Source organism: Gadus morhua, chromosome 4 (assembly GCF_902167405.1).
Source record: "Gadus morhua chromosome 4, gadMor3.0, whole genome shotgun sequence".
NCBI lineage: Eukaryota > Metazoa > Chordata > Actinopteri > Gadiformes > Gadidae > Gadus > Gadus morhua.
In genome coordinates, this window is record NC_044051.1 from 16,278,160 (window position 1) to 16,292,704 (window position 14,545).

A 14,545-nucleotide genomic window follows, 5' to 3' on the forward strand; every position below is an offset into this window, starting at 1 on the left:
CTCCCCCCGCCCCGCAGCGCTACGGACACACCCACACCTCAAACACATCACCAGAGATACTGAGTCATATTTCATATGCTTTAATAACGATAATTGACTTGTTTTTTTAATTCTTTACAAAGTTCGGATCTGTTTTTAATAATGTCCTGTACTTTCGGTTGTGACGACGCCATTTACTTGTGAGGGCGTTGTTTTCCTACTATCACATTCACAATTCACCCAAAGGCAACTGCGGTCAGCGACCCGCGGTTCACCTGGCAGCACCACGACGCTTTCACAACAGTAGACCAGAACACATGGAGTCACCCTATATGGTGTACTCTATCTTTACATTTATAGAAACAGTATACTGTGTATATATTTTTATTGTGTGTGTGTGTGTGTGTGTGTGTGTGTGTGTGTGTGTGTGTGTGTGTGTGTGTGTGTGTGTGTGTGTGTGTGTGTGTGTGTGTGTTGTGTTTAATCTGTTGAACACCGAGGTCTACCAAGCCTCTGGAGGCTCTTTTGTGCCCGTTCGGTTGTTTCACTTATTTCCACATCAACTGTTGTCAACCTGGTAACTAATGACGCAACCGCCTTTCTGAATTCCCATTGGTCGAACGGTTCCCCCTCCTCCCTCCCCTCGAGTCCCAGCGCGCAGGTTCAGACCTTCAGGAGACCAGACGACCATCCTCCACACTCAGCATGGGGGCGGTACGACTGCTGCTGCTGCTGGGGTTCCTCTCCGGGGGTTCTGCAGGTAGAACCCTTCAGAGCGTCTGGGTCCAAACTATATATAGAACCGGTGTTACACCGAATTCTGCCACCCACCGAAAAGTGTGACCCCAGGGGGCGCTGTTGCACATTTTCTGCAACATGCACGCTGCACGAGTTTGAAGTAGACAGGCATGAAGTTGAAAAAACGGTGTGCATTATAACAAAAACATAATTAAAACATAAGATCTCCCCCCACCCCTCATCTTGTTATTTGCAATGTGCTTAATAAATAGAGACCAGACCCATACAATGGATAGGGCGTTTGGTACGGTCCTTCACCGTTGCTTCTTTCCCCATAAAAAGCTAGTCAGTGTTTAATTAGTTGATACCTTTGAGCATTTCCTATTATATGCTACTGTGTAAAATGCTTTTTAGAATTGACGTTTGTATCAAGAAAAGAAAGACCCGCCCCCTGGGGTCACACTTTTCGGCGGTGTAACACTGGCAACTTTGACGCTGGAGGGTAATGACGTTCAGCAGTGTTGCCAGATTGGGCGGTTTTTCCCGCCAGATTTGGCTACTTCTGGAGGAAGTTACGGCAGTGTTGCCAGATTGGGTGTTTTTTTCCAACTCTATTGAGCTACTTTTAATCACGCACCGGCTCGCTATTCTCTTAAAGACACACACACACACACACACACACACACACACACACACACACACACACACACACACACACACACACACACACACACACACACACACACACACACACACACACACACAGGGCAATACTTTTGACGTTTCAGATTCTTCAGTTCAATTCATTATACATTTCTGCATTTTTAGCAATGCTTTGCGTTTTTCATTCAGCTGACACGAAGTGAATCAAGGAAAAGAATCATTGAATCCATCACTAACACACACACACACACACACACACACACACACACACACACACACACACACACACACACACACACACACACACACACACACACACACACACACATAATAAAAATTGCATTGCTTTGTAATTTGTCGAATTCTCCCAGTCCGTCCATCAGTTGATATGAATTTTTGTGGCTTCTGAATTGCCCAATTTACCAGTGACCCACGTGGGCACCTTGACATAACAGCCTATCACAAAACCCCTCCCAGAACCACCCGCTGACACGTTGACTCGCTGTTCGTTCACTGACTGTGAGTGGTGAAGAGGGAAGATGCTTAGTGAGCAAGCGTTTCATTATCTGTGAAATGATAAATGCATGCTGTCTTTGTACTTTATGTGTCATGCTAGATTAATCAAATATTTGAATGTGTCAATCTGTCTCGTTCTTTCGTGGTTCGTCCTCCACCCGGGACCCCAGCATCATTGCTAAATCAAATATATTATCTTACTGACATGATAAACAACCAATAATCAACTACACCCCTGCCCACCCAAAACTTGCCTGAACCCACCCTATTGTTTCGTCCTCAAATCTAATATTCTACCTTTATGTTTACACAAGCAATGAGAGGATGGATGCACTAATGAACAGGCTCAAAGGGGCTTTAAAATCGAGGGCAATCTTCCTGCAGGAATCTAATCTAATAAACTGTCAGATTTCTATTAAATGACAGTTGACCACAAGGCGATTCTATCTATGCCTCTTTTTTGAATTGCTTCATGTTTTAGCCGGCAGAAGCTTGTAATGGTGCCTAGCATGATAAGTATGTCTGTTGAGAGTGATGTGCTTGAGAAAATAGATCCTGAACGATTGATTGATAGATTTGCCTCCCTGAAAGTGAGCCGACATAGTTTAGTGCTCCTGGAATAGTGGTCTGTTTCTCATAGTATCAGGCTTGTACATGTTTCACTTGTTGATTTTTTTGCATCACAAGTTTTATAAAAATGAATGTTGACACAATATTCCGATTTCGATGAAACAATAATTGTTTTGAAGTTCGCATTTTACTTTGTCTTCACATTTTTGGTATTTTCCTTTTTTACCATGTCCGTTTACTTTGAAAACCAATGTGTTTCAGTAACTGTAATAAAAAAAGTGGGGAAAATATGGTCATCTTTGAGACAGAATTACCCAGAGGAAATTGAATGAACCTCAAATTGTTATCACAGAGTTCACATATATTTGATTATTCCTTCATCCAAACAGTTTTTTTTTTACCTTTCATCACTTATGCCCCTTTCACACCGCCGCAAAATCGGGGCCGGTTCCGGGCCAGTTCGGAGCTAGGGCCAGGGCTTTGGTTTCACACCGCCAAAGAACCGGCTCCGGCCCCTAAAAACCGGTTCAACTCTGGCCCCACTTTAGAGCTGGGCTAGAACTAGAACCGCTTTTACTCCGGGGGCAGGGGGCGGAGTTATCCGTACCTTCATAAACAGGAAGACAAACGAAGACCGGCATTTTTTAAAACACCGAAGTAAACAATGGACGTGAATCCGTGTATGGTTCTTTTTTTTCTGATTTTGTTTTAAATCGGAATATTCAAAGAACGAACCATACACGGATTGAATCGAAGACGAAATTGTTGTTGTTGTGTTTGAAACTGGCGCGAGGGTTCTTCTGCGCGCATTGTGTGGTGGTTCAACGCGTCAACGCGCCAACGCAGCTAGATGAGTCCATGTCCATGCAAGTGAACGGAGCGTTCCCTCTTCGTCATAACTATCAAACCAAACATCCTTCACATTCACCGAGCGAACATTATGAAAGTAAAATGCACATTTCTCGCTAAAAATGTTTCCATAAACGCATTTGATGGCGTAACTATGTTACTATTTCCACCCAGAGTAAAGAAAGATGTCGGCCGTATGCTTCTGTCCAAGCTCACTAGCCGATACGTTTGCAGTGACGTCATGACGTTGCTCACGCCGGCTCCATGGCTGGCTCTGGCCGGTGTGAAACCAACCGGTTCTTAACTGGGGTAAGGCTGGAACCAGTTTGGAACTGGCCCTAGCACCAGCCCGGAACTGGCTCTCGGTTCTTTTTGGTGTGAAAGCGGCATTAGTGGTTCAGAACTTTATTATTTAGCTTACACTGCCATCTATTGGCTAAGACATGCAACAGCATAGTAACTAAGAAAATAAAAGTCACAGAATCCTGGACAGGACATAAGAAAAATCATGGATAATATAGTAATAATGCTCAATTACAACAGTGTTGTCTATAACTTAGATAAAAAGGTTCAGTTGTATTTATTTATTCTTTAAGAGCTAGAGCCCCCCCCCACACACACACACACCTTTATATACTTCATATACCCCTGTGGCTTCCTGGGGGCTGAGCCCCCCCCAAAAGTTGGAACCTATAATCGCCCCTGATATTGATTGATGACCGACTTCCACGATCGTTTGAGAATGAGGTAGTAGATGAGTCTGACTCGGCTGAGAACCGTTCATTCCACGTTTCGATTCACCGCTATACCGGAAACTCGACTGAATGAACGAACGATTCTGAACGACTCTTCTTCTCGAACTGACCGACGCGAACTGAATCAAGGAAAATAATCATTGAATCCATCACTAGCGGCCATAGCCATCGGCGATGCCGGTGTCGGAGCCCCGCTAACCAGCGGTGACTTGCAATGTGTGTGACGTGCGTGTGCGTGTGTGATGGAATCCCAAGGCCCGCCGAGGAGGCCAAAGAGGAAGCCCCCATGCTGTTAGGCGTGTATGTGTTTCGGCAGACCGGATCACGTTTTCTTTTGGTAGCATGAGTTAAATCAAACTTTCATGGAACATAGTTTTATAATCACCTTGTCTATCCTTAAATTATTTGATAGTATATATATCGTGATGTTATGTGTCTCAGAGAGGGTCACTAATACGTTTTGCACTCTAGACACATGGCATTTACGGGTGTAAATGCCCCCCCCCCCCCCCCCCCCCCCCCCCCCCACACACACACACACACACACACACACACACACACACACACACACACACACACACACACACACACACACACACACACACACTTCAATCTGAATAGCTCAGCTATTCTATTTGATCTCAAATGTATTCAAACTTTATCAGTAACTCTTCACTTTATTTGTTTCCCACCATCTTACTTTTTTAAAACGGTGTGTATGTTAACAATGTTGTTTAGACTCTGTTCAAATCTTTTCACTTAATTTAAGCCGTTTCACATTTCTTTACGTCTTAAACTAGGGCTTTACTACAACATATATTCAACATCATTTTGCACTACAGCACTAACCGTATTTCTTGCAGGAAATGCATTTTCTAGTTACTATTATACTATACTATATATACTATATTATACTATACTATTATTAAGCCTAATGTTGTTGTAGTTATTGATGTTGTTGTTTCATCGCTGTTTAGCTTGTCGTACATTCAAGTTAATTGCAGAAAAAGATTGAAAAGTGCCCCTCAGTGGATGATAGTGCTACTGCAATAACAATATTGAAGGAAGATACAGCTTTAATTATGTTTTTAATTATGTTTTTGACACCATTTTTGACACCATTCACATATATTTTGCTTGGATGTTTGGTTTTAACACATTTACACATATGCTTGTAATATAGAGACATCGTTCTATGAATGAACGAAATGGATAAACAAAATAAATAACGTGGGTGACATTATTTAAAACAGATTCATTCGAGTTTAACCCACCTGATGTCCTGCAGAAAGTGACAACGCAGACATGAAAACGTGACATTTGGATGAAATGATAGATCCAAAAATAATCCGCCTTCTGACTCCGACTCTGCTTTACCAGACCTTCCGGTTCATCAGAGTTCACTCTGCTGCTGTGTTTATGCTCACAGTGAAGCGTCTCCGCCGTCAGTGAGGTCACTCGTCGTTCTCTGTGCAGGTAATGTCTGGCGCTCAAACCAAGCACCTGCTTTGAATGTGTGTTTGTTTGCACTTGTTTCGCCCTTGGAAACACGTCGGGTTCATTCATTCTCGCTATTTTTTCTGTTAGCGTCGCTAGCCTCGGTTAGCTTCTCCCCCGTTAGTTTGTGCAGCGAAAAGGAAAGTGAGTCCACAGCTGAGCCGCTCAGCCCGCCTCCTAACCCCCGACAACAGGCTGTTGGTCGGGCTTCAGGAGGCGGGCGTAGTGGCTCGAGTTGCGGACTACTTTCCTGCCCTGAGGCGGATGGCTAGGATAAGGAAAGAAATCTTCTCCAATTAAATGCGTATACAAATGACCCATTTAGTCATTGTATACAAGTTTGAATGGCAAGGTCCCAATCTAAATGGATGCAATACATTTCTTGATGTACAACTGCTAATATTAGATATCGTTTTAGTGTATGGTGACAAACGCTTTATGGGGTCGGATAACCTTCAACCATGCAACCTTGTCATATAGGTCTGTTTTTCCACATGAGTTGTTCCTGTGCTGGTCCACTTTGCATTTAACTTATTGTAGCAATGTGTCAATGATTAAATCACCAACGTAAAGCTAACGCATGATAAATATCGTACGAAGTCAAAGCGCGACGATGATCCCTCGCAGTGTGGACCGCTCTGGTTGGAGCAGTGGGGAGCCACAGTGCACTAGTAGTATGCACACGTAGTCTGCTTTGGCGTCGTGGGAAAGCATGTGAAAAACACAGGTGACTTCCCCCATCCTAGACAAGAGAACCTCACGGTCGTCCCGATGCTAGGGGGCCATGCATGTTACTTTTTACAAAAACAATTCTATATCAATCAATGCATATTTTCAGTCAAAAAATGCCACGTGGATGAACCACATAATTACACAGCTGCACAGTGCAGCTGTCAAAACGGACAGCTGCACTGATCTTTGGATTATTTAAAAACTAGACTAGAGACTGTAGGTGACTGCCACAAGTTGATTATTATATACATGGCATTGTCTTCTGCTGAACTAAGTGAATTTAGGCGTCTTATAAAAACATGTGCATTCTAATTAAGGATATGTTTGTTTTGAAGGCTGCAGTCGTAGGGTACTTTTTCATAACAATCTACTCCAATAGACACTACATGGGCAAACATGACTAAAAGGCTAAACTGCTATAACACGATTCATTGGCCTACGTAGGATTTCCAGACTTCCATGTGCACCTGTCCGAGGAATACGGCGGCAAATCATGAAAGGGCTGGGCTAGTACGCCCTATTCAAATGTTCACTTGTGAGTGGAAGTAATGAATAACTGCTAAGGGTGCTGAATGCTCCTTGGCCTCACCTGCCTTCCCCCTGCCCGCCACTAGGAGGCGTGCTGTCGGTCCCCCTGAGCTCCTGCTGCCAAGTGTGTGCGTGCGTGCGTGCGAGCCGTGCACCATGACCAGCCTCCTGCGTGTTGTGGCGGCCAGCTGCTCCGCTCCCGTGTTCAGCGGGCTAGCGTGTGCCAAGATACAGAGTGCCCGTGCGGTCAAGCTACCGTGCGTGCGCTACTTCCGGACCCAGCAGGCCCTGGCGAGATGCGCCGCTCCAGGTAAGGCACACTGGGGCAGGGCTACCGGCCCTGTCGGCTGGATATCCTGAGACCCTGGGCCAGTGGGACCCAACCTTTTTATCTTAAGGTGTACCACTCATCAAGACCACCTCATATGCAACTGGTAAAAAGTAGATCAAAACACAATTATACACAATTATTAGTTTAAGGAGGCCAAAGCCAGTGGGAGACAATGAAAGGAGAATGCTGCATATGCTTCCATTGTGGTGATGCAACTCAAAATAACACTGGCGAACATTGCAATCGAAAAAATGGGATTGTTAATGAAGTGATGACAGTGATGAATGCATAAAGTGACACTATTTATAAAATAATAAGTGGTATGTGGTATACGAACCACAGGCTGAGAAATATTGCCTTTGACTGAACTATTCCCATAGCCTGGAGATGTGTGTTGTCATACATTGTTGTGTGACACAACCTTTACATATCAGGCCGGGGGACCCAGTTAGGGTCTGTCACATTGTGATCCAATTGAAAGTCAAGAGGTGAATGCAGCCTTTATGTGTTGTCTTCTTTCTCTGTTCAGACCAAGTCTTTTGAAGATATGTTCCGCATGGATCCGAGCCCCCAGATATTCTGATAGTAACTAATGTTTTAAATCCACAAGAAGACAGTTTGTTGTTTTTCTTTTTTCAAAACAAAAGAGTTCTGTATATTGGTCAGATATAATATAGTGGTCAGATATTATCATTGGTTGTTATTGGATATGAATTCAGCGTCTACATAATCCTACCTTCCGGGTGAAACAGTATTATACAGGATAATCCTTAACTATTCTAGAGGATATAAATGAATGCTTTGCTCATGACATGAGAACAGCGACCTTGTTAAAGTGGGATTTTCAAGTTATTTTTTATGTTCTGTTGGAATCTGAGTTTCTCTGCTGCAGATACGGTGATAAATTGCAATAGGACAACTCTTCTTAATCCTTATGGTTTTCACTTCAGTAATAAACAATTTAGATATAAAGGCAAAAATTCCACTGAAAATCCCATAGGTCCTACTGTTGCTATCTAGCAAACTGATCAACTAGTAATGAACCTGAGTGCTGCTCGTAGTATAAAACTACACATTGATAATACAACTGCTACTTCAATATTATTAAATTGTTACATTTACATATTTTTGTACTTTTAGAACATGTGGCCAGATAATGTTTTTATGTTTCGGGGAAGTGTGATAAGACCACACAATTTGTAGTCCTCCTCTTGGATTAATCCTGACTATTCTATTGACTCTAATCACAATTTGTAGTCCTCCTCTTGGATTAATCCTGACTATTGTATTGACTCTAATCAAGGGCCAGTTCAGAGACTTTATGTCCTGCTCCTTGGATCACATCCAAGATCTAGAGTCTGGTCACCTCCGACCCAGAACAGCTATGTTGAATTTGATGTACCCTGTTTGGTAGCACAGAACAATTATACATAAACTGTGTCTTTATGTTGGTTGCATTAAATGGCCTAAATTCGTAAGTATTGTAATAATCTGCGAAGAGTCAATCAGGATCTGATTGGGGTCTGATTTTAGGCTCTTTCTAAAAAGCATTACAATGCATGGTTGTGTTTGCTTGGTGACACAAATGGTTTCCGTGGTAATGTGTCCCAAACAAGCTCATCTATTGCTGTAGTTCTGCAATACGAGTCTGTACATTCAGCAAAACAAAATATAAAGCTATTAATGCTTAGTTTTTACTTAAAATGGTGTCATTCTTTAATAGTTAAAAACATATTTTGGGTGACTGCCGAAAGGTGGAACAAAAAGGTTATATGCTGAGTCTAGAAAGGAATGTCAATTATTCTACTCTAAATTGTACTATTGAATTTTTTTATTTATTTTATTTCATTCCTCATCGCTATCTGAGTCCTGGACATGTATGCATCGTCCGTTTACATATTGAGTAGGCTTTCTACCTGTGTTTGTTCTGCTCCAAGGTCACATGAATTACAACTTGTGTGTGTTGAATGTCGGCATACACCAGTAACAACTGGTTACAGGTGGTCACTGTTTGTGTGTGCGGATGTGTTGCACACACGCACACTATTCCCCCAGTGAGCTGAAGGACTTCTAAGAGGTCTGTGTGTAGCCACAGTGTACATTATATGTATGGGTATGTTTGTTATAGCTGTGACCGCTGCTGGACAGCCTTCCTGCTGACAGGCCTGCTCCAGTTACAACCGCCAAACTATTCTGGACAGCATATCAACCACCTGACCGATTACTTAATTCTGTAAAGGCCAATGCCTCTGCTCCTATAGGGGTATAGGGGTATAGCCTTAACTAGGGTGTATGAGACCTAGCCTCCTTTGTGTTGGGGCTACTTTAGGTCCTACATATTTCGTTTGTTGTTTTATTATAAGTTAATACTTTCCATTATGTGGTCAAGGTAAACTTTCTCAACCAATATTGGAGCATAACAACTCTGATACGTGTGCAGGACTTGAGTTGCACTACTGGACTATATGCTGCTCCGGTGTGTTCTCTATCAAGTCTCCATTGTTTTGATGTGTTCTCTTGCCCTTTTTTGGATATCTGGCAGTGTGAAGCCCTGAAAGAAATCTGAGAATATCTTTCCAAGATTTTATTGTTGTGATATGTATATCATTGATCACTACTATAAAGAGGAGAGACTTGATGTCGGAGTGTTTGTGTATGGTGGCCTCGCAGGTCAATGGAATTTTCCGTACGGGTTTCCACCCCGTGGCCTATTTGCCACCGACATGTGATGAGTGAGAATATCAATGAATCATAAATGACTTTCTTTTGGGTAGTTCCTGTTTCTCCTTTTTTTTTCACATTTACATTTCTGAATTGGATGAGATCAGTTCCTCTTGACTTATTCTGTCCTTGGAAGCGCTGTCCTTGTCGGGCTGGTCACCTTGACTTTGGCCTAGCAGGTATATTTATGGTAAAAACAAACGGGGCTACGCACGCCTGCCTTCCTTCCCCCTTTAAGACCTCCCTTCTGCTCCCGTATCACATCACCCCCCTCTGCCCATCACATGCCGTGGCTCCAGCCGACCGTGTGTGATAAAGGGCCAGGCCAACACGTCCTCTCGGCTGTGAGCCAGAGGAGGACTTCAAGCCTGTCTGTGTAATACACTGAGAAAGGAAGGATCAGTTGCATATTCTGATCCAGTCTCACCGTTTTCTTAGTGGTAAAAGGCACATTTCATACATTAAGGGAAAATAATCATCTTACGTTTGTGGTTAAAATCCAGTATGTAAAACACATCTTAGGGATTTTATTAAATATCATTTGAAGAATAGTAAACATTTTTATTGCCTGATTGCACTTTGTTATACCGGCCATAACCTGCTCCCCTGGAATGCTCTTCAATCATTCTCCCGCCTTGGTCGGGCACACACTGATCTAGGATAAAGGAATAACCCAGGACAGTTGAAGTCCCGCCCCTAGAGCTTAGATAGCGGGTCCTTAATGTTCAGGTGTGGGTGCGGTCATTAAGCCCGCACCCCCCCTGGTGCAAATTTAAGGGGAAACCCTCTTTGCACCTTCATGCCAATCTTTATCTAATTTTCAACCCCAACTCCCCCACGCACCATTTGGGGGAATAATGTCTATCAGCATTTATTTCTGGTGATTGATAAGAAGATACACATTTGAAATATGAGCACCAAACAAAATGTGCTCTGTCCGGGAAAACATGTTCTTGGGTAGTATACATTTCTAGGTTATTGCCAGACAGTTGATGAGCGGTTTACGATAAAAAGCAAAGCGTTCTCCACTTCCATCTAAATTCAGGGCATTTTGCAGACGCTTTTATGCAAAGCGACTTACAATAAGTAGGGTCAGAAGATGGAAATAATGTATCGCTGTGGGTAAACTAAAGATATTCATGGAAACAAGTGCTGGGCATTTACAATTGCTAGGTTAACCCATTCCCATATACAACAATATAGCTAGGATAAGAGGCTACACAACGCTAAGTACTATTTAGTTTAAGTGGCAGGACGTACAACATACAATTAGTGCGTAACATACACTTATCTCCCCCCCCCCAGGGATCCCCTACAAGCAGCTGACGGTGGGCGTCCCTAAGGAAGTGTTTCTGGACGAGCGCCGCGTGGCCCTGTCCCCCGCCGGGGTGCAGGCGCTCATCAAGCAGGGCTTCAACGTGGTGGTGGAGGCCGGTGCCGGCGACGCCTCCAAGTTCCCAGACGAGATGTACGTGCAGGCGGGTGCCGCCATCCGGGACGCCAAGGACGTGCTGGCGTCTGACGTCCTGGTCAAGGTAGGCTCCCCCCTTCCCCCAAGTAACCCACCGCTAACGTACTTAAGTCATCATGACATCGGTCGTCCCATAGCAGTGACTGACGGTTATGAATGATGTTGTGTTTAGCCAATGAAAGTTGGTCTACAGCCTTAACTGAGAAAAAGAGGGTAATTACAAACAGCAGGGACGCAAACAGCCTGATTTTGAAGACTTTTTGTCGCAACGAACGGGAAACGCAGGGATGGTGAGTGACGTGGATGAAACTGCGTCGCGCTATACATAGTTGGGTTTTTATCAATGCTGTAATGTCATAAATCGAGGGGAAATCTAGTGGAGGGGGGAAGCTTGCCAATGAATACATTTTTGAGTAAATGGTGGCAAATGCTGAACTTTATGTGCAGTAACTTCTATGCTTCATAGAATTCTAATGATGCGTTCAACCACTGCTAAACTACTTATTTTTTTAAAATAATTTAATCAAATGATGAGAAAATAATAGAACCTCAAACCCACCAAGTAATTGCTGCTATTAAGAAGTGACACAGTGCAGATGTGAAGCTGGTGTGGGAAGGAAAGGGCGGAGACAATGGGGTGTGTTTAAAGCAGTTATAAGGTCCTGGAAAAGGACAATTAGTAACCCCTCTACATCCCAAGGGCACGGCAACAATTAAACCCGCCCAGAATGTCCCGCCATAGCCGCCAACTGGAACGCAGGGAAGCGGAGGAGACGTGTTGGTTCGGTGGTGGGAGTGATGGGAACGGGGAAAGTGTCGTTCGGCTGCCTAGACTCGTCTCAGCTCCCCGTTTAAAGACGGCCGACGTCAGGATGTGTTAGAAGTTATTCCCTTCTGTCTGGGGTCGCGACCCCATGCCGGAGAGACTTTAGCCGGTTCGGTCTCCAGTAATAACATCGTCCGGCTCCGCCCGGTGCAGTGCTCTGGGACGAACCAGAAGGATTCAATTATTCCTTCAGTTCGACGAACAATCTTGCGTAATATAAAATGTCTTTTTACATTTTATTTTATCCTTTTTTTATTTAACCAAATGAGACTCGTCGAGATTAAAATCAGATTTTCAAACGCGACCAGGCATGAAAAGAGAAGTGTTGCTGAAATAACCACCCCCTATTGATTAACCATTCATCCTATCCCGTCCATCCCCCCTCCACGGTGTCCAGGTGCGTGCGCCCCTGGTAAACGAGATCGAGCTGATGAAGGAGTCGGCCACGCTGTTCAGCTTCGTGTACCCGGCCCAGAACCCCGAGCTGCTGGAGTTGCTGGCCCAGAAGAAGGCCACCGTGCTGGCCATGGACCAGGTGCCCCGCGTCACCATCGCCCAGGGCTTCGACGCGCTCAGCTCCATGGCCAACATCTCCGGGTACGTGGCGGGGGGTGGAAGGCTGGGATTGGTGGGAAAATGTCTATGCCAAACTTTTTCCTGAAAAGGATAACTTGCTTGTATTTTTTGACTTGCTCGTTTTGATTGGTCAAAGACTACAAACATACAGTTAATCAACGAAGACTCAAGCAAGGGAAGTAATGTTTGGTTGCGTTCCTATCCAACATACAGACTCTGTTTCAGGACAGGTCATGCATTAAGGCTAGGTTCAGTGTGACTGCCCCTAGGTGGACTGATCTGTGTCTCTATGGCAACCCTCCTCAGGTACAAGGCAGTGGTGTTGGCGGCCAACAGCTTTGGCCGCTTCTTCACTGGACAGATCACCGCTGCCGGGAAGGTCCCCCCTGCAAAGGTGCGTCGGAAACACTTTCATTCTTGCGTCCTTCTTTTCGATTTCCCATGAAAACGCTGTCAATTGTTGTTGTCGTGTGTGTGTGTGTGTGTGTGTGTGTGTGTGTGTGTGTGTGTGTGTGTGTGTGTGTGTGTGTGTGTGTGTGTGTGTGTGTGTGTGTGTGTGTGTGTGTGTGTGTGTGTGTGTGTGTGTGTGTGTGTAGGTGCTCATCATTGGCGGGGGTGTGGCAGGGCTGGCTGCAGCCGGTACTGCCAGGGCGATGGGAGCCATCGTCAGGGGATTCGATACCCGGTAAGTTGGCTTCCTGTTCTGATCATGCATACGACTGTCTAAAGTTCACTTTGGTAGCTGTCCTTTGATTGGTTGGTTAACTTTTTGTGTTTGGCCCATCTGTCCCCCCCCCCCCCCCCTCTACCCAGAGCTGCAGCCCTGGAGCAGTTCAAGTCCCTGGGGGCGGAGCCTCTGGAGGTGGACTTCAAGGAGTCCGGAGAAGGCCAGGGGGGCTACGCCAAGGAGATGTCCCCGGAGTTCATCGAGGCCGAGATGAAGCTGTTCGCCAAGCAGTGTCTGGACGTGGACATCCTAATCAGCACAGCCCTCATCCCCGGTATGCAGGGACACGCGCACACCATGCTATTCAGGGTATAGGACACTGGTACACACGGGAGGAAGTATTAATGACATCCATGGAATGACGTTGAGAGCGTACCTTCCTTTTTTTAGATGAGGGAGAATGGAAACATTCTGATTTGTATTGGTCGAAGGTTAAGTGAGGAAAGGTTTTGCAGCTGTAGATTTGTTCGTTGAACCAATGTTACCTGATCATGATTTACTGTGAGTATGATAATGATGGTAAAGCAAACCGTCATTAACCTCAAAAATCAATTATCATTCATTAGTTAAACGATCAGAATCTGTATTGATGGTGTGTCGACAGCTGCACTGCAAGCCGGGAGTGCATTTGTTTAACCGCAAGTTTTCTGACCTGTTTTTTGCTGCCATCCTTCCCCCCCCCCCGCCCCCCTCCTCCAGGCCGGAAGGCCCCCATCCTCATCACCACGCCCATGGTTGAGAGCATGAAGGACGGCTCGGTGGTGGTGGACCTTGCCGCCGAGGCTGGAGGGAACATCGAGACCACGGTGCCGGGAGAGCTGAGCGTTCACAAGGTAATACCCCAAAACACACACGCATATCATTAAAATGACACTCTCCTCCTGCTGAATCTGTACCAGAACCTCTGGAAGGCTGTCATGGTTGGTGTCGACCAATCGCGACGTCTGTGCGCTCGTCACCTTTGCAGTTGAACACTTGGTTTGACTTTCGTGTCGGCTTACACAAATGTTACACAAATACGAGCCGTTGACATGCAGTACATAGGCGACTGGACATGCCATCATAA

General features: G+C 44.8%; 2 protein-coding genes across 3 annotated transcripts in view; one reads left to right on the forward strand and one right to left on the reverse strand.

Annotated features, from left to right (window-relative positions):
• Positions 1–44, reverse strand: part of psmb10 (proteasome 20S subunit beta 10) — a 5,582-nt gene extending 5,538 nt beyond the window's left edge. The window contains exon 1 of the mRNA XM_030353371.1: positions 1–44. This exon is cut by the window's left edge and continues 241 nt beyond it. The gene's annotated coding sequence lies outside the window, so the exon portion shown is untranslated.
• Positions 45–721: 677 nt separating this feature from the next.
• The window catches only part of nnt (nicotinamide nucleotide transhydrogenase), a 36,418-nt gene continuing 22,594 nt past the window's right edge, over positions 722–14,545 (forward strand). The window contains exons 1-9 of one of the 2 annotated variants that reach the window (XM_030353369.1): positions 723–739; positions 5,451–5,546; positions 6,914–7,137; positions 11,185–11,414; positions 12,574–12,773; positions 13,059–13,146; positions 13,349–13,437; positions 13,566–13,753; positions 14,179–14,312. In XM_030353369.1, the coding sequence (XP_030209229.1) occupies positions 6,984–7,137; positions 11,185–11,414; positions 12,574–12,773; positions 13,059–13,146; positions 13,349–13,437; positions 13,566–13,753; positions 14,179–14,312 (1,083 nt within the window). In that variant the 5' untranslated portion in view covers positions 723–739; positions 5,451–5,546; positions 6,914–6,983. Of the gene's footprint in view, positions 740–5,450; positions 5,547–6,913; positions 7,138–11,184; positions 11,415–12,573; positions 12,774–13,058; positions 13,147–13,348; positions 13,438–13,565; positions 13,754–14,178; positions 14,313–14,545 lie in introns of both variants that reach the window. The other variant, XM_030353370.1, reaches the window with a different exon arrangement.